Here is a 22,357-nt window from a genome sequence, read left to right as displayed (position 1 = left end):
TCACTTTTGAACAACCTTCTTGCATTCTAAGACCTTGAATGTTAGTGTCACACTAAAGTGAATGGTCTGGTAAACTAAATGCATGAACATTACGAGTTAAGTACAAATGGGACAAATGACCATTCAATTATGCTTATATAATATGTGTAAGCATATTTTTTTTGAGAATGATGGGGTCCTAAGTCCGCATGAACTTAATGCTGGACCGGACCAAATTGGGAGTAAGTTGCTCCCCATCCGGTCCAGCATTAAGTTGATGTGGACTTACGACCCCATCATTTTCAAAAAAAAGTATTTTCAGCTCTGGCCAAGCTCTGGTCAATAAGGGGGATATGTGCTCAATATAATTCGTAGTCATGTCGTGTTCTACGAATTATATAAAGGAGCATTCAACATCTGCGAGCCGCTACGGTCACGTTGCTCCCAAGGCAGAGGTGAGGGTGCGTCTGACGATTTGCATTTGCCCTGGTAAGAAACCGCAAAGACGTCATCGCTTGATGTGTATAAGCCATTCATAAGACCGTTCGTACCAGAAGCGTTTAGCTTGTTTGACGTTTTCGTCGGCTTTTGACGTGGATAAGAACCCTAAACGAGCCAAATCCTCTATCATTATATGGTAATTTTTAAAGTTTTTATATCACTCATGTGTCTGCATTTTCTACAGAGAGGACTTCCGAAAGACCTTGCGACATTTTCAATGCATCAGCACAAGAAATTTTGTTAGCAGCAAAAAATGCCAAACAAACTCTTTTTCTAACAAAACTATCCATATTGAAATGCGAATAAAGGTAAAAAGTTGACCCATGTAAGCAAATGCTAGCCAGATACTAATAATGCATTGCACTAAAATGCTGATATGTAGTATGTGAAAATGGTATCAACGAAAACGAAAATAACCGGCTTTTCCATCCGCGATTCGTTTAAATTGAAAATCCCTGGCACCTTTAGATTATATGTTACAAGTTAGGTACAAATGCCCACTTAAAGATTTCTATATAAAAAAACCTCCTGTTTGCTTTGAAGTCATAGGCAAACGGCAAATTTACAAATATAAGTCTCATTAACGTTCACGCCCCTACAGAATAGACTGCAGAGTCGGAGGAGGATACCTTCCACGAGGCAGTAAAACAAACCCTTGCAAACCTGTCCCAGGTAAGATATCAAAATCATACTTGGAGATTTCAACAGTCAAGTAGGGAAAGAGCCCGTATTCAGGCGATACGTCGGCTCCCATAGCTTATATAGGGATACCACGGATAGCGGACTGCGGATTATTCAGTTAACAATATTGCACGAAATGATTATTGGAAGTACCTGGTTTGCGCAGAAAGTGATCCACAAACAAACGGGGGCCTCTCCAGATGGGACCACTTTCAACCAAATTGATCACGTGTTGATTGAACGCCGCCACATCTCAGCCTTGATGAATGATATAGACTCGGATCACTATCTCCGAGCTCGAATCACAACACTACCTGACAATCATGTGAGAGTGAATACTGAATCCATTTACAACTTAGCCCTCTATAACACCTATAAGGGGGAAATGGATGCCGCAATAACCGCAGTCAACAGATGTCCTGGAGGTGAAACATCAACAAATGATCTTCACAACCACCTGAAGAACGTTATCATGGATACGGCCACAAACATACTTGGCCTCAGTCGCAAAAGGAGTCGGAACGGCTGCTTTGACGATGAATGTAAGCTAGCCACTGAACGGAAGAATGCTGCATAACGAAAACTGCTACATTTTCAAAGAATGCGGGCACGCGCAGAGATTTATCATGAACTCCGTCGAGCGGGGAAGCGAATCATATTGGAGCGATGGGTTGAATACTTTGATGAAGTGCTGAACAACCAGAATATCGGCGAGTTGGAGGTGCCGCCAACTGAAGATGACGGATAAATACAGCCATCACCAAGTATGGAAGAAACAGTCCGTGCAATTCATCGGCTTAAAAATCATAACTCTCCAGGAGCGAAATGAAATAACAGCCGAATTGGTTAAATATGGAGGCGACCATACGCTCAAAACATCATTGGCCCGTACCAAAGAGGTTTCACTTCGTCGACTTCAAAGCCGCCTATGGCAGCATAGCGAGGGTAAAACAATGTAAGAGAGACTGAAACCCATTAGGTCAGATTGTTACCGAACAGGACTCTTCGGACTATAGCACAGGTTGCAAGGATTACCGCTTTTTGCATTTCCATGTATAGTCCAGCCCTAAGATCGAGCGTTTTCAGCGCTTTATGTAAGTTCTGCGGGACTAATCCCGTCGCTGAAATTACTACTGGGACTACTTCGATCTTTTGTAGTCTCCAGGTCTGCTTCATATCGTCTGCCGAAGAGCCGTAGTTCCGGATTTTTTCGTGCTGTTTTTCAACAGTGTTCCGGTCGAACGGTACGGCTACATCGATTATAAAGCACGCTCGTTTTTCCTTCAGAAGCAGAACTAGATCGGGTCTGTTATGATTAACACTGTGGTCGGTGGCAATAGTGTGATCCCATAGTAGTTTGACCCGATCATTTTCCAAGATTCTCTGCAGAGTATACTTATAGTAAGGATGGTAGGTTGCCACTAAGTTATACATATAAATTTATATATATATATATATTGTAGGTGTTTCCAAAAAAAAAGTAACGACTAAACTAGTTTCGTCAAAGTAAATGAACAATGTGTTCTTTTCATGTTTTCTAGACCAGCATAAGCCGATTTCATCCTTTTAACTTACCGCGTAAAACTGAATGAGAATATATTGGCTCTATTTCTAAGTAAGCTGAGAAAACATAAATATTAATGTGTCAATGATTGCATTTTAAGATGTCCTTACCGTACAAAATATTAAAACAAGGAAGCTAAACCAAGCAGTAAAAACACTAGAATCCCATTTTAACTTTCTTTTCGTGTTTTGTGTGTTGCAATGAAGCTATGACTAACTCAATTCAAAGAATAGTTTCACTTCCTCTAAACAAACTTAGCAAGTCTGAAAAATTTCGAAAAAAAACATATTTACAAACATTTCCTGCGAGCTTCAATGGACAATAAAATGCAAAGCCACTGGAAGTTTTATGTATTGTTTTCATTATTTCCCAATAATTCGATCAAAGGAACAATTTGGGATTTTCCAAACAAAGCCCTATTCAGAATTATTTTTGTTTCTATTTTAATGCATCTGCTATTTATGCTTTGCTTTCCCTTTGATTGTCTTCGCCTTCGAAACTACTTCTTGCTCTGAAAGCATTCAAACTGAATAGCATGTTCCGCGCTAACAATTGGTCAGGAAATGTCTGAACCAAATGAGTCTACATCAGATTAAAGTATTCCCCATTGCAAGATGCGCTGTCAAAAAATTTTCCCCAAGATATTGTAGGTTTCAAACCAATTAACGAAAGTGTCGACTTAATTGACTGTAACTTTAAATAGTTCCCATTAATATCATTTGAATGTGCTTCTCATTCATGTTTCCCGGCCCTTTGGCTGTGAAACTAATCAACGCCCAGACTTGGGAAGAAGAGCAAAAGAACGAAATAATTTATTGCTGGTATAATTTCGAATTTGTAGTTCTTTCAAATTAATGGCTGGAAAATGACGATTAAAACGAAGTTATGCTAATATAATTTGAAAGGAGAGATCATGAGTTTCATGGTTGTTAACCAAGTCTGACCCTTGGGAAAAAACAAAGTGCATTGTATGGAATTCAAGTTCGATCGGTGAGCTTGAATTGCTCCATCTCTTAATTCAGAATATCTATCACGAGACCAGAAATATCTATTATAGGACCTTTTAAAATTAGAATTTATCAATAACGTTTTAATGCTTTGTTTTCAAATTTTAAAAGAAATGCACGTTTTGTGTCAAAATTGGAAAGTTCTTCATTGAAGCATTTTGTAAAAGCTTCACCATCGAAGATCACGATCGTGTTTATAAATATCGAGATTTTTAGCGGAGTGTACTTCTCCGTCGAGTGGTGAAGTGACTTCACAGACGGAAAAGAAAACTTGGAAGAACCAACAAGTCTGTGAAGTAGAAAAGTAGAGGGATCAACGACAGCAGGCGCGCAGGTTTTACCAACAGGTCAGCAGGATGAAGCCTTACACAGCTTGATGCTCATCCTGCCGTGACAAAGGGGGAAATCTGATTTCCGACAGAATGGGCATATTGGAGCGATGGGTTGAGCATTTTAATGAACTGCTCAACAACCAAAATATCGGCGATTTGGAGTTTCCGCCAACAGAACACGACGGACAAATGCTGCCACCACCAAGCATAAAAGAAACAGTCCGTGCAATTCACTGACTTAAAAATCAAAAGTCGTCAGGAGCCGATGAAATTACAGCCGAATTGGTTAAATATGGTGGCGACCAATTACACCAAGTGGTTCATCAACTGATGTTCAAAGTATGGGACAGCGAATCAATGTCTGACGATTGGCAACGGGGCATTATCTGCCTCATACATAAAAAGGGGGATATCACACAGTGCAGCAATCATAGAGGTATCACGTTGCTGAGTACCATCTATAAGACATTCTCCTCTATCTTGCTAGGCGGGATAGCCCCATACGCCCAGAACATCATTGGCCCACTCCAGACAAATCAGCAACAGATCACATTTTCTGTCTGCGGCAAGCGATGGAAAAATTGTTGGAATATGGCCATCAGTTGCACTATCTTTTCATTGACTTTAAAGTCGCCTATAACAGCATAGCCATGGTAAAACTGTACACGGCCATAAGAGAATTCGGTATCCCACTGAAATTAATAAGACTGACAAGGCTAATCCTGACTAATGTTCCAGGCCAGATAGAAGCAGCAGGATCACTCACGAGATCATTCAACATCAACAACGGTCTAAGACAAGGGGATGCCCTATCATGCGTCCTCTTTAATCTGGCCCTGGAGAAAGTGATTCGTAATGACGATGTAATTGTGAGAGGCACCACCCTCTTCAGGTCCACCCAACTACTGGTCTCCGCTGACGATATTGACATCATGGAAAGAACAACCCGAAATGTACAGTCTACCTTCATCCAGATCGAGCAGGTGGCGCGAGATCTTGGGCTGCACATTAATGAGGGCAAGACAAAAGATATGGTGGTAACGTCAGCATCAACAACATCAAATCCTACTGGTCAAACAGAAAGAATAAGGATAGGAGAATACAATTTTGAGACCGTTGAAAATTTCTCCTATACATTCTCCGATACAGCTATCATGATGAAATCCGCGCACGGTTGTTGTCAGCCAACAGAACCTATTTCAGCTTACAAAAACTGTTCCTCTCGAAACGTCTCACTATAGGGTCAAAGCTCTTACTGTACAAGACTTCGCAGTCCTTATGTATTCCTCGGAGACTTGGGTTGTCAGCAAAAGGAATAGAGAAGAATGCTCCGAAGTATTTTTGGCCCCCTACATGAAGATGGACGATTCGGTAGTCTACATAACGACGAAATCTCTAAGCGATACCACGACCGTCTGGTCGTGGAAAAAATGCGGCTCAGCAAGTTGTGGTGGGCGGGTCACTTAATCCGTATGGATGAGGATATCCAGCCTGGAAAGTGTATAGGGTAGAAAAAGAAGACGAGGCAGACCCTGCCTGAGATGGAGCGATGGCGTAGGTCAGGACGCTAGACAGCTTTTAGGGATATCGAATTGGTGGACTTCGGCGCAAAACCTGGAGTTCCTTATTAAGGCAGGCCTAGACATAATTTTGCCTCAATTTCATAGATGATAGTTTTTATACTAATTTTGAACTCTTGAATTGTTTTTGAATTATTCCTACAAACATTATCATTCTACCCAATGGATAGTGTTACGTGGCGTACGGAATTATTGAAATCTGGCCTAATAACGATTAGGAAATCTAAATCACCTGCCGGATTTTACTAGGTAATGCTACTGCAGGTTGCTCGTCCGAGATTGAATTCCCATCGATGTTGTCGGAAATCGCATTTAAATCAATCGAAAGATACTGTGATGTCACGTCCGGAAACTTTACTATTAGGGTTATTGAAGTTTTTTCATGATTTTTTCTTCCTTCCTTGCGAATTCCTAGTAGCACAACAATCATGCCAGTGGCTATTATGAGAGCATAGTGTTGCTTCAAAAAGCTGCAGGACAGTACGCTGTATTCTGACGAGGATTGCGCTGGTCAGGTTACTGACAACCTCAACCTGATTTGAGGTGATCCAAACTGGTATATCAAATTTGTATGCGAGGAAACGTTCTGGCAACTGTGATGGCTCCTCGGTTGTGGAATGGTGCTACCTTCGGCTTAAGTGGAAAACGGTCTACTATGTCAGCCAGTAACGTTACTCCTCGTAATAAGGCCTGAAGGAAGAAAACAGAAGAAGGAAATCTCGAAAATAATCCTACTAGAGCGTTGCTTCATGTTTCGCCCCAAACTGGATCCTTCCTAATTCCACATAGTAGAAACCTTTGCTTAGAACGGAAAGTATGCTGAGCCATACGCGGCGTGGGTATCTAATTTATTAAGGTTTCCCATACGTTTTTCAAGTCTACCTGGTTAGATCTAAGTCACCTGATGGCCACCTGACTACCAATTAGGAGCGTATTAATTTCTTTCGCCCTTAAAGGAAGAAAAGTGCAAAGAAACTAATAGCTATTAGCAGAACGACATGTGATGACGCAAAAGTCAGCTTCTCCATCGAGGTAGAATCTTGGAGGAATTCGAAATCGAAAGCGGAGTCCGCCAGGGCTGCATCTGGTCACCGATACAACTGTCAGTAGATAAGCTACACGCTCAAAAACGGTAACAACTAAAACTGAAATAGCAATGGTACGTAGCTTTAGGAGCTGCCTTACAGGTGGATTATTCGAGTTGCTCCTTTGATCAGTCCTGTTTGCTTATTTACATAATATGTATCGTTCGCATGACAATCCAATTGAATCTGGACCTTGAAACGTCTTACAGTACTTCATCTAAGACCTTAACGGTGCCCGAAATTACTACGATCAACTATATGAGGCAGCATTGCGCTTGCCCATGATTATTACCCTGATTGGACTCAGATACTCATTCATAACTAGGTTGATTGATATCTACTATCCAGTTACAATATAAACCCTTCTATTGCCAGTGAGATTTATTGGCTTTAATTCTTATACCAATTGTTTTTTGTCAGGATTTTGCTGGTTTAAGCCATAGGTCACAACAACGCTGTCCTAGTTTGCCCTATTCCTCCAACACGCTTCAAATTTCTTATTGAAATAATACCTCGTTGTCATGTTATCCTTTGGTATCAGGAAGACAGACCCTAATACTCCCTTCATTCTGAGAAAGGAATCAATCCCAGAAGGGCCGCTATGGATGTCGTTGGGCATGTTTTCATTGTCTCACTAATACGCACGAAAGCCAATTTTTTTAGTTTATGTTGTGTCGCTGTTGTGATGAATTCAGTTCTTTCTGCCGAAATTACTTCACAGGTAATCGCTGAGCTTACTATTGCAATGTATATCCAAAGTATTATCTTCGGGGTGCACCCCCATTTTCTGCTATGCACCTGTAAGCCATCAGAACCCTCATAGCTTTCCGACAAGTGTTTTCGACATGCGTCTTCCAGAGTAGTTTTTGGTCTAGCGTAATTCCCAAATATTTGACCTCTGTTTCTCGTTTCACATGCCATGAAACCTAATGGCTCTCAGGTGATTAATCTTACGCTTTCTAGTGAATGATACTATCGATGACTTAGGCTGTACTTATACGCAACCCCATTTTCTGCACCAGGTACTAGTAATTCTTAGTCCAGTTTGGATACTATCACATCTGGTATTCTCATATTTGCTTTGTAGATTAAGACAATGCCGTCAGTGTAACCCTGGATTTGTATTTCAGTATTTGTTAGCTCTTCTAGGAGTTCATCCTATACCACACTCCGCAAGTAGACAACTTGAGTAGTGCTCGTGACAATAGAATTTGTAGCTGTCGGTACTACCCTTTAATATTCTGCCCATCCAGAAGGTCAGGGTGGTTCCCACTCCCTTGCGAATCAGGGCATCTTGTATCCCTGCGCACGATGTGTTATCGAACGCTTTTTCGATATCCAAATATGCACACAGAGTTATTTCTTCCGAGGTGGATACCTTCATGTCTCTTTGGAAGTCGAACAATTATAATAAGGTCTACTTAGGAATCTCTACCCATCATACAGTTTTCCATGCATAATTTCCGGCCAGGAAATAGCCCCCACATTGCAATTTAGTTCAAATCTGAAAAACCAACATCAAATAAGTAGTGTGAATCTAATTAGATAATAATTAGAGAGGAAAGACTAACTCAAAGGATTTGAATAAAATTTGACTTTTTTCTTCCCAAATTTTGCTAAGCTTATTTTTAATTTTTAGGCTAGAATTCGGGTCTTGGATGGGCCTGTTTGCGGTTCTCCCCTCATAAATCAAGTGAGGAGATCCAGAGATAAATTCCCGCACTTTTGGGCCAATTTTAAATTCCTTATATCCTATATGATATTTACAATTTTTGTTATGCCCTCTTGAAAATGGTGTGGATCACCAAGACGAAGTGCTTCGCCACTTTCAAAACGAAGTCTGTTGATCCCCCTTTTCCCGCTAACTCTGGTTTCTTCAGGTCCTCACTGGGACGATTTCCAACTTCTCCTCTAGTGTGACGGAACTACTTTTCGTTAAAATGAGGAAGTGGGCAGAAGGGAGTGCTGCATATTCCAGATTTGGCTATTTGGTCGGTTTACTTTTCACTGACTTTTGTTGGTATTAAAATTGACGCCCAAACCGCAGTTTTGGAGGTTTGGTTGAACTCAAAATCAGTATCGTTTTGTTGATCTATAGTGAGCTTGTTAAGCGCTCGTCGTTAAAAAGTTTTCTTACGTATGTCGGTTAAACTGTTGATAGTTCAGTCGGTGTTCCCGTTAGGTCAAGCGACTTCCAGAAGATGTTTGACTTCTCTTAGCGAGACTTCCGAGGATATGGAGAAGGTTAGAATTCGATGGATCATGTTGTTGAAAGAGTCGAAGCTATGCTAATGGTATGATTCTATGTGTTGAGGATAAACACTTTAGTATCCCTGGGAATTCTGTAGATATATAATTTTAATGTTCTAATGTAAAAATTTCCCCCATTGTTTTGGATGTGTGGAGACCCTCCTAAATTTCAAAGTAGAACAATGCAATTCACTGCATGTGTGGAGTTTACACATCCTACCTTTTCGTCAAATTTCGTGTTGATAGACAGCTAATAAGGTTTTGTATTACACAAAACCATAAAAATGGTAGTTGTCCTTCTTATCCCATCTTAAGGATGCATTCTTTATTTGAATGTGGTTTTTTGAGAGAATAAAGAATGTTTTTAATGTCGTCGTAGAATGGAAGATAACGGCACAGATGTCATCAACATTTCCCCTCCAAAATTTTCGCTTTACATCTATCGAAGCTAAGTGGTGACCTATAGGAGTTCCTTTCAGCTGCTTATGATATTCGCCGCTGGTGGTAAAGGAGCTTTCTTCCATGTAGAATCGTACCGACTTTGTTACTGATGTAGCCAATATGCTACTAGAGCGATTGCTTCTTATGCTGGCAAAGATGTCAAGCCGATTTCCTCTTCAACTGAAGCCCCTAAATGAATTCGCTTGTATTCTCGTGCCAAACTATTTTTCCAGATTCTGGAATTTTTTCACTCAAATTTTGGCTATTCTCTATGTTAGTGAATTTCGTCAGTAACTATAGGGTCTACAAATAAGTTCTGTCGGTTTTCACAACAGATGGCGTAGCTTGTTTTTTATTCCATTGAACCACATTTCCAAACACTCATCGGAAAGCTACTGTCGATAGGCACAAACGTCAGTATAAATTATTTAATTGAAGTGTAAACAACAATACTTTTTTCATCAACGAAAATGGCCAGTTTTGTACCAAATAGTGTGTTTTTGCGGGGAGATCTACTTCATTATTTCATTCTGAAGAAAAAAGCAACCGAAAGTCATCGCATTTTGGTGGAAGTTTATGGTGACCATGCTCTATCTGAGCGAACGTATCAGAGGTGGTTTGGACGGTTTAAAAGTGGCAATTTTGACTTGGAAGACGAAGAGCGCGCCGGACGGCCAACAATTTTTGAAGATAAAGAATTAGAGGCATTGCTCGACCAAGATCCTTCGCAAACGGAAGAAGAACTTGGAAAAACACTTGGAGTCACTCAACAAGCCATTTCCCACCGTTTAAAAGCAATGGGAATGATCCGAAAGGTCGGAAATTGGGTTCCGTATGAACTGAAGCCAAGAGACGTCGAACGCCGTTTTTTCACGTGCGAACATCTGCTCCAACGAGAAGAAAGGAAGGGTTTTCTGTATCGAATAGTTACTGGCGATGAAAAGTGGATCCATTACGATAATCCCAAGCGTCGGGCAACGTGGGGATACCCCGGCCATGCCTCATCATCGACGGCCAAAGCGAATATTCATCGTGAGAAGATCATGCTGTGTATATGGTGAGACCAGCTGGGTGTGGTATACTATATAATAATAATAATCGTTGGCGCAACAATCCATATTGGATCAGGGCCTTGAAGTGTGTTAGAGCACTTCATTCAAGACCGTAACGGTACACTACAGAACACTGTAGGAGGCAATGTGGTCAGCATTGCGCTCGCCCGAGATTATTACCCTGATTTGACTCAGGTACTCATTCACAGCTGAGTCGACTGGCATCCGACGTCAAGTCACGATACAAATCCCACTGCCACCAGCGAGATTTGAACCGCGGCCTTCCGTATGACAACCCAGTGCTCTAACCACTGAGCTATCCGGACACGGTGGGCATGGTATACTATGAGCTGCTAAAATCGAACGAAACGGTCACGGGCAACCTCTACCGACGTCTGAGCCGCGAACTCAAGAAAAAACGACCGCAATTCCAGCAAAGGCATGATAAAGTTATTTTGCAACATGACAATGCTCGTCCACATGTTGCACAGCCCGTTGAAACATATCTAGAGACGTTGAAATGGGAAGTCCTTCCCCACCCGCTGTACTCTCCAGACATTGCTCCTTCTGATTACTATTTGTTCCGGTCGCTACAGCATGGCCTGGATGACCAGCACTTCTCCAATTACGAGGAACTCAAAAAATGGCTCGATGAGTGGATAGCGGCCAAGCCGGCCAATTTTTGGCGCGATGGTATCTATGAATTGCCTGAAAGATGGAAGAAAGTTGTGGCTAGCGATGGGCAATACTTTGAACAATGAATGTATAACCAATTTTTCACAATAAAGCTTCAAATTTAACAAAAAAACCGACAGAACTTATTTGTAGGTCCTATATCAGTAACTCTTTCATCCGCTTGCTTGATTTTTGAATGTTGGGAAGTCCTTGCAGTACTTTCAGTTTGTAGTTTCGTAAGGTTGGTTGACAATCGCGGTTGGCTGACAGAAAGGATCGGTCCTATGTTTTCCGTATCATCCATTCTCGAGCTTATCCTTTATCACGTTTTCACAGACTTCTTTGTTCAATACGGCCAATGCATTGATAGTAATGGTGGATAGGAGGACGTTTAACTATGGGTGGTACAGGTCAGTCCGTTGTTTAATAGCTCCATTTGTTGTTGGGCCAGGGATTGTGGGGGCTAGTTCATCATGAAGGTGTCGATTTGATGATCACTATTTCTAGAAAATGACGGGGCTTTTGTTCCCTTTGCGGGCCAGTAAACTTGTTATTGAGGAGTTTTCTTTCCGCTTTTTCATCTTTATCGATGATTTTTGCTGGGGCAATGGAGTGGTTAATTTACCGCCACCAACAAAATATTTCAAGGCGCAACGTCTAAAACTGGAAATGCGGGCGATGACGATGGTAATAACCTTTTTATTCAGCGCAACGCCAAGAAATGTAAAGGGCACTACTGTGTTTCCTCGGTCTAATACCAAGTGGAAATGTTGGCTGTGTTTTAGGTGTAACACCAAAACACGAGTTAATAATAAAAGTCCCCTGGAGCTCCTTTCAATTCGAAAGTTTATATGTATTCTATTAACTCTAAGTTACATAGGTGTTTTTATTACTGCGTAACATAGAAACTGACTTTAAATGGTCGAAAAAAAAAAACAAAGTACTTTATTTTTTCGAAAATTAATTTAATAGGTTAAGAATAGGTGATTAAGATTAAACTTTAGTTGAACCCAAAACAATTTAATTTATTTGCGAGGGTGGGGTGTAAGAGCTAGCAATTTATTCGCCTGCGTAATCTTGTTCTTGCCTGGGCCGAATTTCTTTACTAATGGGGAGGAGGTTCTTTGAGCCTTATATATACCGCATATTCGTAGTGAAGTAGAATCCCTTGCTCGAATAGTGCGATTTCCCGATAATAGCCTTGTACCTCATAATCGACCACCGGGTTCCGGTGGCCTGAGACGATGCAAAGCACTTCCTCTGACAATTCCTTTGGTAGTGTGGACCTTGACTACTCGTTGCTCGGAAACATTTGATTCATTCAGCCTAATGGGCGTTAGTCAGTCTTTGCTTTCACTTGTAACGCTGGTGCAGTTCGTTCAGGTGCTTGCGAGTCCATCTTTTCCAGAATTTGTTTTTGATGTGGAGCCCACATTGCCTCCCCCCCCCCGCAATCAGCATCTTTTCTCCTATGAGGAAATGTTCTGGGTGAAAGCAGGTAAATGATTTTGGTTGGAAGGCAACGGAATTATCGGGCGCGAGTTTAAAACTGCTTCGACTTTGATTATCTGCGCCTCTCTTTGTAAATTTTTTGTAATAGATTTGACAGTTGCTTCTAGGATTCCTCAAAAGTGAGATACTCTAGGAGGGATGAAGTGGAATTCGATGCCTTTGAACTGACACGCGCTAACGATTTCATCCTACGCTTCTCTTGACGGTATAGATTATTGTAATTCGCTAAGTTGGTTATTAGCCACCCCCTAGTTGTTAGGTCCGTGAATGCTTCCAGGACGGCTTTCCTAGCGAAGCAGCAGAATAGGTTCATGGAGGTTTTTTGGGGTTTCGTTCAATCGCAGCTTGTAATGCTTCATAAGAGGTCCGAAAAAGTCGATTCCCTCATTGTTGAACAAACGAGAAGGCTTTATTCTGGGCGGTGGCAAATAGCTCATCATCTGAGATAATAGTTGATTTGTTATGGCTGACAATGTTTGCCGGCCGACGTGTGGATTGTCGATATGAATAGTTATCATTATTTGTATGGTGACGGGGCCCGAATACGGCAACAGTATGGGATGCTTATAATGCGTATAATGTCGTTGTGTTCTACGAATGGAGCTAGGATCGAGAATTGGCTGTTTAGGTGATACCTAATTATAACCAGTGCGATCCTTCAAATCCTCAGGGAAAGGCTTTTGCTGCATCCACCTGATGATGGTAGTGGTCGTTCTGTATAGTTTTGGGATCGACAGTCGTTGGGAAGAGATTTCGTTTCTGTTTTTGGGATTGTGCCCGGCAATTTATAGTGAACCGGACTATGTAGGCTACTATTCTGACCAGCCGATTATGAGAGTATGCGCCTTAGATCGGGTTCGGCAATGTTAGCCACCACTTTTGTGCGCATCTCTAGGGCGCAGTTTTCGGGAGGTGGTACATGTGGTGGCCATGCAGACTCGTCCCCTTGGAGTAAGATGGGTTCATAATACCATAAGCTGCATTTTTTTATTATTTCCGGATTAACGCCATGCGAGATTAAGTCAGCCAAATGTTGTTCGGAACTCAGGTGGCTCGATTGCTTAGTTGTTGTGTAAGCTTGAATGTCAGATACCTTGTTCGTCACGGTAGTGTATAATGAGGAGGAAGACGCTCAGTTCAAGTCTGGGCAATGTCATTTGTTTAAGGAGAGCAATCCTGGATTTGGTGAATAATAACTTTATCCTTACGACACCTTCTTGGTCTTTGGATCGTCTGTTGACGGCTTAGGTCTTTTCAGAAACGTCGGAAAGGGCATAAATTTGAATGATTACTGGTTGGCTAGGGAGTATATGCCTTCGAATTTTGACGTCATTGAGCGACGTTAGTGGTTCCTCAAAAGCCATAGGTGACCAAGATGTTATGTTTTAGTGAAGAAATACGAAATCCCATATTCTCATATGAAGTTATATTTTATGTTTCTTGAACAGTCGAAATATGTATGCATACTTTCGGAAAAAACTAAATTTATCAAAAAGTTAAAAAGGCAAAATTTGAATCACTTTCTTTAACCACTAACATGGAGAAGCCATTAATATTTATTATTTAAATTCTTGGAATATATTTATCGCAAAACGTGCGAAAGTCTATCTAGATTATTTCTGCCCACCCTCAATGTAATAAAGCGAAATTTTTTTTATTGCAAGCAAGCAAAACTTAAAGTTTCCAAAAACTTATTACCTTTTTGTTTTTTCTTTAGATTTGCGGCTGTGCATTCCTTGGAGCAGGAGTATGGCTACGACTGTCATATCAAGGATACGCTACCCTTTTACCACATCATGCGGGACTTAGTGCAGACTCGTTATTCATTAGCGTGGGTGTGCTGAGTTTCGTTGTTTCATTTTTCGGGTGCTGTGGTTCATGGTTCCAATCGCGGTGTCTTCTCATAACCGTAAGTCATGGCTATCTCGTGAACATATAAAAAACTGGTTATAATCACATTCCTTTTTTATCCTTTTCTTAGTACTTTATACTCATCGTTTTACTATTTTTGACTGAATTCTTGATTGGATCAATTGCATTTTTATTCAGAGGCGGGCTCGGAAGAGCTTTGGCGAACGAATTAAGATATGGCATAGAAAACCATTACAATGCAACGGATCGCGGAGCTTTGGCTGCTCCATCTGTGTCTGCGATTTGGGATAATCTTCAACAGTCGGTAAGGCTTTCAGATGATGGTATGAAATTATTTCAGCGTCTAGATTTTGCTCAGTACTATTCACGTAGGGCGACTTTTTCAGCTTAGCCGATTTAGTATAGAAAGTTATATGGCAAGAAACTGTTATTTTATTACAGCTTAAATGTTGCGGTGTGACATCATATGAAGATTGGTATGACATCGACGCCTGGAAGGGTCAACGTTGGGTTCCAGAGTCATGCTGCCGACCACAGTATGATGGAAGAACTTTTGAAATTGTTGAAGGATCAGGAAATACATCAGTGAAAGTTGACTGCGGAAAGTAAGTATTAGTAATTTAATTTTCGTCCTATAGAAATTGGTAAAATATTTAGAACTTAGAATCTGGAGAATGAAAAATTTACTCCAAAAAAGTAGATATCTAAAGCATGTCACCTTTTTTTCGTAATTGCTTAACTAAGTGAGCAATGATTCATTTCTGTGAACCGGTAAACAGTCAGGTTATATCATTTTTAAGGCTTTGGGGACAAAAAAACCTTATTAAAACCTATTGACGGTTGAACTTAAGGGGGTCCTCATACACGCAAAAGAAGAGTAGAAAGCGTTTTTCTAACAAGTCTACAAGTACAAGTCTTTACGGACGGATCAAAGATGGCCTATGGAGTCGGCGCGGGGGTTTTCTCGAATACACACGGTGTATCCAAGTCGTATGGTCTCCCAGGTTTCGCCAGTGTATTCCAGGCGGAAGTACTGGCGATATTGGAAGTCTGTCGATGGCTGGAGCGTGATTCGAGTCCCAAGCGTAACATAGCCATTCTGACCGACAGCCAAGCGGCCATCAAGGCCTTGTACTCAACGACGACATCTTCCCGGTTGGTGGGGCAGTGCAGAGACACGCTCGACCATCTGGGCGGCACGCTCAAGATCACTCTCCTCTGGGTTCCCGGGCATAGGAACATAGAAGGGAATGAGCGGGCTGACGGATTGGCCAGGCAAGACTCTGCTCTTGGCAGTCCCTCGGGGAACACAGTCGGTGTTCCGCTGGCGGCTGTCGGGGGCCGAGTCTACTCGCACTACCTAGCAGCCGCGGGCCTGAGATGGCGAAGGCTTACAAGCTGTGCCAAATCAAGGAGAATTTGGCCCGCTTATAACATAGCCCGATCACGAGAGCTTCTGTGCCAGACGCGTGCATTCAACATTACGGCGGTCTGCACGGGGCACTGGCCCATAGGGGACCATACCGCTAGGCTCGGCTTACCCTACAACTCGCATTGCCGAAGCTGCGGAGAAAGAAGGGAAACCCTCATGCACTTTCTCTGCGATTGCCCGGCTCTGGCTCGAGTCAGGCTGCGGACACTGGGTAAACCATTCTTTGGTGACCTCAGTGAGATTTCTAGTTACAGGGTCGGAGAGCTGCTTTCCTTCGTGAATGCTACGGGCTGGCTCTGAAGATCCGAGCCAGCTGGACTCCGCTTCCCTGTTCCCATAACAACAGTCACGGTCTTAGGAGTTTGTGGCATCAAAACGGCGCACCAAAGCGCTAATTGGGCTCCTCGGAGCGGCCACTGATACCTACCCTACCTACCCTACCCTACAAGTCTGGGTTAATACTTTCGTAAAGAAGTGTGTCAGTTGTAAAGAAATAAAGTATTACATTGAAATGGATAGTTTGAGATCCGCAATGCACATACGAGTATACTACGGACGATAGAAAAATAATGAACCCAAATATTTTTACATAAAAAATTCATATAAAACCGTTCCCATCAGAAGCGTCTTCAACTTGATTCTTCATAATCAAAGTCCATCAGATTGAATTTCAACGAAGGCCATGTTAGTAAGAAAGGATGATAATCTAAAAAAAATATCAGTTAAAGTGGCATCGAGAATTTGCAAAAGAGTGGTGTGTACTTTGGAATAACTCCTCCTGCGGGTGGCCGTCGTTAGAATTGAGGTCCAAGATGTTGGTGTAAGCTTCTCTATCTCATGGATAGTGATGCCCCGACTTATTTCAACTTTATTTCAACCCCACTTGTAGGTTTAGAAGTTAATTTCTAGAGCAGTAGCGCCAATAATGTGTGGAATTGTTCTCTTGTTAGATCATATCGCCCTTCCTCCACTGTAAAGGAAAATTTTTCACTTTTTAAGGTTTTGTTAAAAACAAAAAAAGTTGATTAACTGCTGTCTGTCCGTCTTTTTTTATGTTAGGTGGAAAGCACGCGGGTATGCGCGGAGTCTTATCACAAAATCCGGCGCCCAGAGAAGCGACTTCACAAAATAAAAACAAAAACAGACGGAAAAAGGAAACCTGGTAAAACCAACCGGTCTATGAACTCGAAAATTATAGGGAGCAACCGCACCAGTCGTGGAGTCAAGTCAAGTAAGCAGGGTGAAGTCTTATACACCTCGATGCTCATCCTGCCGAGGCAAAGAGGGAAATCCGAAATCCGGATGGACATACTGGAGTGATGGGTTGAATATTTTGATGAACTGCTCAAGAGCCGGAGGTCTCGCTTGAAGACGACGGACAAACTCTGCCACCAACAAGTATAGGAGAAACGGTCCCTGCAATTCATTGGCTTAATCATAAGTCGTCAGGGGCCCAACAAATTACAGGCAAATTAGTTAAATACAACTACACAAAGCGGCTTATGAACATATGTAGATGTGGGACAGTGAATCACTGCCTGACGACTGGCAACGGGGCATTATCTCTCTTATACATAAAAAGGGGGATATCACGCAGTGCGGCAATCATAGAGGTATTATGTTGCTGAGTACCATCTAAAAGATAGTTTCCGCTACCTTACTAGATCGCATAGCCCCACACGCCCAGAACATCGTTGGCCCATTCCAAATAGGCTTCACTCCAAGCAAATCAGCAACAGATCAGATTTTCTCTCTGCGGCAAGCATTGGTTGCACCATTTTTTGATCGAATTTAAAGCCGCCAATAGTCAGGGTAAAACTGTACGCGGGAATGAAAGAATTCGGTATACCAACGAAATGAAATGAAATGACTGACTAGGTTGACCCTGACTAATGTGCGAGGATAGATAAAAGCAACAGGACCATTCAACATCAACAACGGTTTAAGACAAGGGGAATGCCCTATCATGCGTCCTTTTTTAAGGTTTTGTGTAAACACAAAACCTTATTAAAATCGGCTTACCGTCTGTCTGTCTGTCTGTCTGTCTTTTTTTTTTTTTTTTCCGCGTTGGAAGGTGGAAAGGTTCAAAACCTACTGCTGGCTCCTGCCACGCAGTTATGTGAGACTTCTACTCACTAAAACCACCTCCTTCTCATTCCACTCTCCCCACGGAACTCCTATCAAGTATTGCATCGCGGGGCTCGATCAGCTTTTAGCTGCGGCTCATTATGGTTCTCTCCCTTCCTTGTTTTCGTCGTAGTTCTTCCTGCCTAAGCTGTTGGTGAATAGCTTGCAGTTCCCTTACAACCTGGTTCCAGGCATCCGTTGACTCCAGCATAAACTCCACAATGTTTTCGGGTGTTAAACGCCTGTCTGCGACCGCTTCCATTCTTGTTCGGTGCGCGGTGAACCTGGGGCAATCAAATATGACATGCTCCGCATTCTCAGCCACGTTACCACATCTTGGGCAGCATGGTGATTCGTCGTGACCAAATCGATGTAAATAAGCACGATAACCTCCATGTCCACTCAAGAATTGTGTTAGCTCGTGGCTTAATTCCCCATGGTTTCGTTCAAACCATCTCCGAATATCCGGAATGATGCGGTATGTCCAACGACCAGTTTGGGACTCGTCCCATCGCTGTTGCCACCGTTCGATAGATTCCCACCGTGCCAGCTGCCGTCGAAATGCGCTAGACTCTCCAGCTGCATACGTTTTGTCGTAGAGTCGCCGACTTTCCTTCGCCAAGATGTCTATGGGGAGCATCCCTGCTAGTACATATGCCGCTTCTCCTGATGTTGTCCAATATGCACTGCATACCCGGAGTGCACTTAACCGATACGCCATTCCCAATTTTCGGCAGTTCACTTTGTTATTCAGAGCAGTTGCCCAAACTGGAGCTGCGTAGAGTAGCACGGAGCTGACTACCCTGGAGAGCAGAACACGTCGACTTTGTCTTGGCCCACCAATGTTCGGTAGTATCCTCGAGATCGTTGTAGCGATGGAAGACGCTTTAGTTGCGGCGTACTCAATGTGTCTTTTGAAGTTGAGTCTTCTGTCAATAATTACTCCCAAGTATTTGAGCGATGGTTGGGAGTAAATTGTTTTTCCGCCAACTTTGATTTTCACAGTTGTGTTCTTTCTTCTCTTGCTAATGAGAACTACTTCTGTTTTATGCTCGGCAAGTGAAAGGCCAGAATTTCTCAACCAGGAATTGATCTCCCATATCGCTTCATTTGCATAGATCTCGATCTCGTCTTGGTGCTTTGCAACCACCGTTATTCCGATATCATCGGCGAAGCCAATAGTTGTCACGTTGTCCGGTAGGCGTAGCGTCAACACTCCATCGTACATAACTAGCCACAGCAAGGGACCCAGGACAGAACCCTGTGGCACTCCGCAAGTTGTCGGGAATATTTTTAGCCGATCGTCCGAGTCGCAGTAAAGTCTTCTCCCAAGGAGAAACTCGACTACAATGCGTACAATGTACTTCGGGGCTTGTATCTTGTCGAGTGCCTCGATGATTTTATTCCATTTTGCATTATTGAACGCATTTTTTACGTCGAGGGTTATTACTGCGCAGCTTTTTCCTTCTTCTATTGCAGCCTGAGCCAAGCCAGTCAGCATGCTGATTGCGTCGACAGTTGATTTTGCCTTACGAAATCCGAATTGTTTGTCGGAAAGGCCTCCTTCCTTTTCCGCAACAGCGAGCAGTCTGTTATATATTACTCGTTCAAAAAGTTTGCCAATGGTATTGACCAGACATATCGGCCTATAAGAGGAGGGGTCACCCAATGGTTTACCTGCCTTCGGAATGAGTATTAGCTTTTGTACCTTCCATTGCTCGGGGAATTCTCCTTCCCTCAGGCATGCCGTGAAAACTTTGGCAAACATACCTGGTGCTGTTCTGGCTGCTACCTTCAGGGCAATGTTAGGGATTCCATCCGGTCCTGGAGTCTTTTTTTCAATCAATCTTTTTGCTGCGTCTAGAACCTCCTCATTTACCACTATCGGAACTTCGTCGGGATTTAAATGTACTGCAGGCAGACTTGTACCATTCAGATCCACTGGGAATAGAGTGTTCACTATATTCTGCAGCAACTCTGGGCAAGTAATCGGTGGGGAGCGCTCGCCTTTTAGTGATGACATCACCGACCTATATGCGCCACCCCATGGGTCAGAATCAGCTTCAGTACACATCCACTTGAAATGTTCGGATTTGCTCCTTGCGATAGCTACTTGCAATTTTTTCCTCGCATTTTTATATTGCACGTGTAGCTCTTCGAACTCAGGTCGGTTTCTTCTGCGCTGGGAGCGTTTCCTAGCTTTGAGACACTTTTTCCGGCATTCCTCAATTTCGGAATTCCACCAAAAATTAGGATTTCGTCTTCGGAAAGTGCTACGTCGAGGCATAGCGGCATCGCATGCCCGCTGCAATTTTTCCACGACCTGTGAAACTTTGTTTTGTGCGCTTCCCGATAGCAATGTATCTTCCAGAAGTACCTCCTTGAACATTTCTGCGTCGAATTTCTTAGTTACCCAGCTCATCGTTATTCGTGTTAGTGGCTTCAAATTATTCCTTTGCGAGGTTTGAAAGATGATAGCCTGATGATCGCTGTGTGTGTACTCCTCGCTGACACGCCACACCAAGTCTGTCTGTTTGTCTGTCTGTCTGTCTGTCCGTCTGTCTGTCTGTCTGTCTGTCTGTCTGTCCGTCACACGCATTTTTCTCGGAGACGGTTATAGCGATGGACACCAAATTTGGTATAAAGGTGGGAACTGTGAACGCTCACACATACAGTGAGTTACATCCTTTTACGTTGAATTTAAGGGAGGTCCCCATACATGCAAAAGGGGGGTGTAAAATTTTTTTTCATCAAATATAGTCATGTGGGGTATCAAATTAAAGATCTCGATTAGTACTTTTCGAAGCCGGTCTTAGTTTTGACATTTCTTGGAAATGTGGGGAATGCGGGGGGTTGAAAGTGATCATTTCTTTAAGGGGGCCATTCTCAGGAACTACCCAACCGAAAAATCTGAAAAAAATCAGGAGGCTGCCACTATATGGTGCCTTGGCTCCGAAATACCTTTCATACCGATATCTGTTCAAAGAAAGTTAATAATAGTACATTACTATAATTTTTTGTAGTTGGCTGGAAACCCCCCTTAAATTCATCCTAGCGGCACGAAATTCTGCAGTGATGTAGGCTATAATGTAGAGCATGATCATACCAAGTTTGATGGAAATCGCACTATTGCTAACAAATTTATAATACGTCGAAGTTGTTGCTTCTTTGAAAATTGAAGACTATCAATGTCAATATCACCCGAAAGTGGACGTATGCATATATTACGTGCTACGTACTAAGAAATACACAAAACCTTTCGTACCTGAAGCGTCCAGCTTCCGGTTTCCCGACTTGTTAACTTTGTCTTGGAAAAAGTAATCTTTGATGCTGAGATAAATGCGAGAAGCACGATCCTCTTTAAGTCTACCCAACTACTAGCCGATGCTGACGATATCGGCATCATGGGAAGGACGACCGGGGACCTACAAACTGCCTTCATTCAAATCAAGCAGGCGCCGTGAGATCTTGGGCTGCACATCGATGAAGGCAAGACGAAATGTATGGTGCCAATGTTAGCACCGAAAACCAAAAAACCAACAACATCAAATTGCACTGGTCAAACGAGAATAATAAAGATAGGAGACAACAACTTTGAGGCCGGTAATAACTTCTTCTAGGGTTGAAAATCATACCCTATAACAACTATGACAGTGAAATCTGCGCACGGTTGTAGGAAGCCAACAGAACTTATTTCGGCATACAAAAACTGTTTCGCTCGAAACGTCTCAACATAGGGTCAAAGCTTTTATTGTACAAGGTTATGATATTGTCAGTCCTCATGTATTCCTCGGACACTTGCGTTCTTGGCAAAGAAAAATGCGAACTCTTGGCCGCGTTCGAGAGAAGAATCCTCCGAAGAATTTTCAGCCCCATACATGAAGATGAACGATTACGTAGCCTATATAACGACGAAATCTATGAACGATACCGTGATCGTCTGGTTATGAATAAAATTCAGCTCAATAGGTTGTGGTAGGCTGGTCACATAATCCGCATGGATGAGGATGATCCCACCCGGAAAGTCTATAAGAGCAACATGTATGGCAGAAAAACAAAACGACAGACTCTGCCTGAGATGGAGCGATGGCGTAGGCCAGAACGCCAAACAGCTTTTAGGGATATTGAATTGGTGGAGCTCGGCGCAAAACCGGGATATCTGGAATTCCTTTTTAAGACAGGCCTAGACTGGATTTTGGTTATTGCGCCGTTGATGAGGTGGAAAACTTGAAAACCTAGCGCTGACTTTTACGCACTAAAGCCAAGT

The 22,357-nt window shown here is 42.5% G+C and overlaps 1 protein-coding gene across 6 annotated transcripts in view; it reads left to right on the top strand.

Annotated features, from left to right (window-relative positions):
* Window positions 1-22,357, top strand: part of LOC119657329 (tetraspanin-9) — an 87,249-nt gene that overhangs the window by 58,390 nt on the left and 6,502 nt on the right. For all 6 annotated transcript variants that reach the window (XM_038064197.1, XM_038064195.1, XM_038064196.1 and 3 more), the window contains 3 exons: window positions 14,377-14,568; window positions 14,641-14,835; window positions 14,973-15,136. In XM_038064197.1, coding sequence (XP_037920125.1) covers window positions 14,377-14,568; window positions 14,641-14,835; window positions 14,973-15,136 — 551 coding nt within the window. The remainder of the gene's footprint in view (window positions 1-14,376; window positions 14,569-14,640; window positions 14,836-14,972; window positions 15,137-22,357) is intronic.

The sequence above is a fragment of the Hermetia illucens genome, chromosome 5 (genome assembly GCF_905115235.1).
Source record: "Hermetia illucens chromosome 5, iHerIll2.2.curated.20191125, whole genome shotgun sequence".
Classification (NCBI taxonomy): domain Eukaryota; kingdom Metazoa; phylum Arthropoda; class Insecta; order Diptera; family Stratiomyidae; genus Hermetia; species Hermetia illucens.
This window is presented reverse-complemented; position numbering and strand designations above follow the sequence as displayed.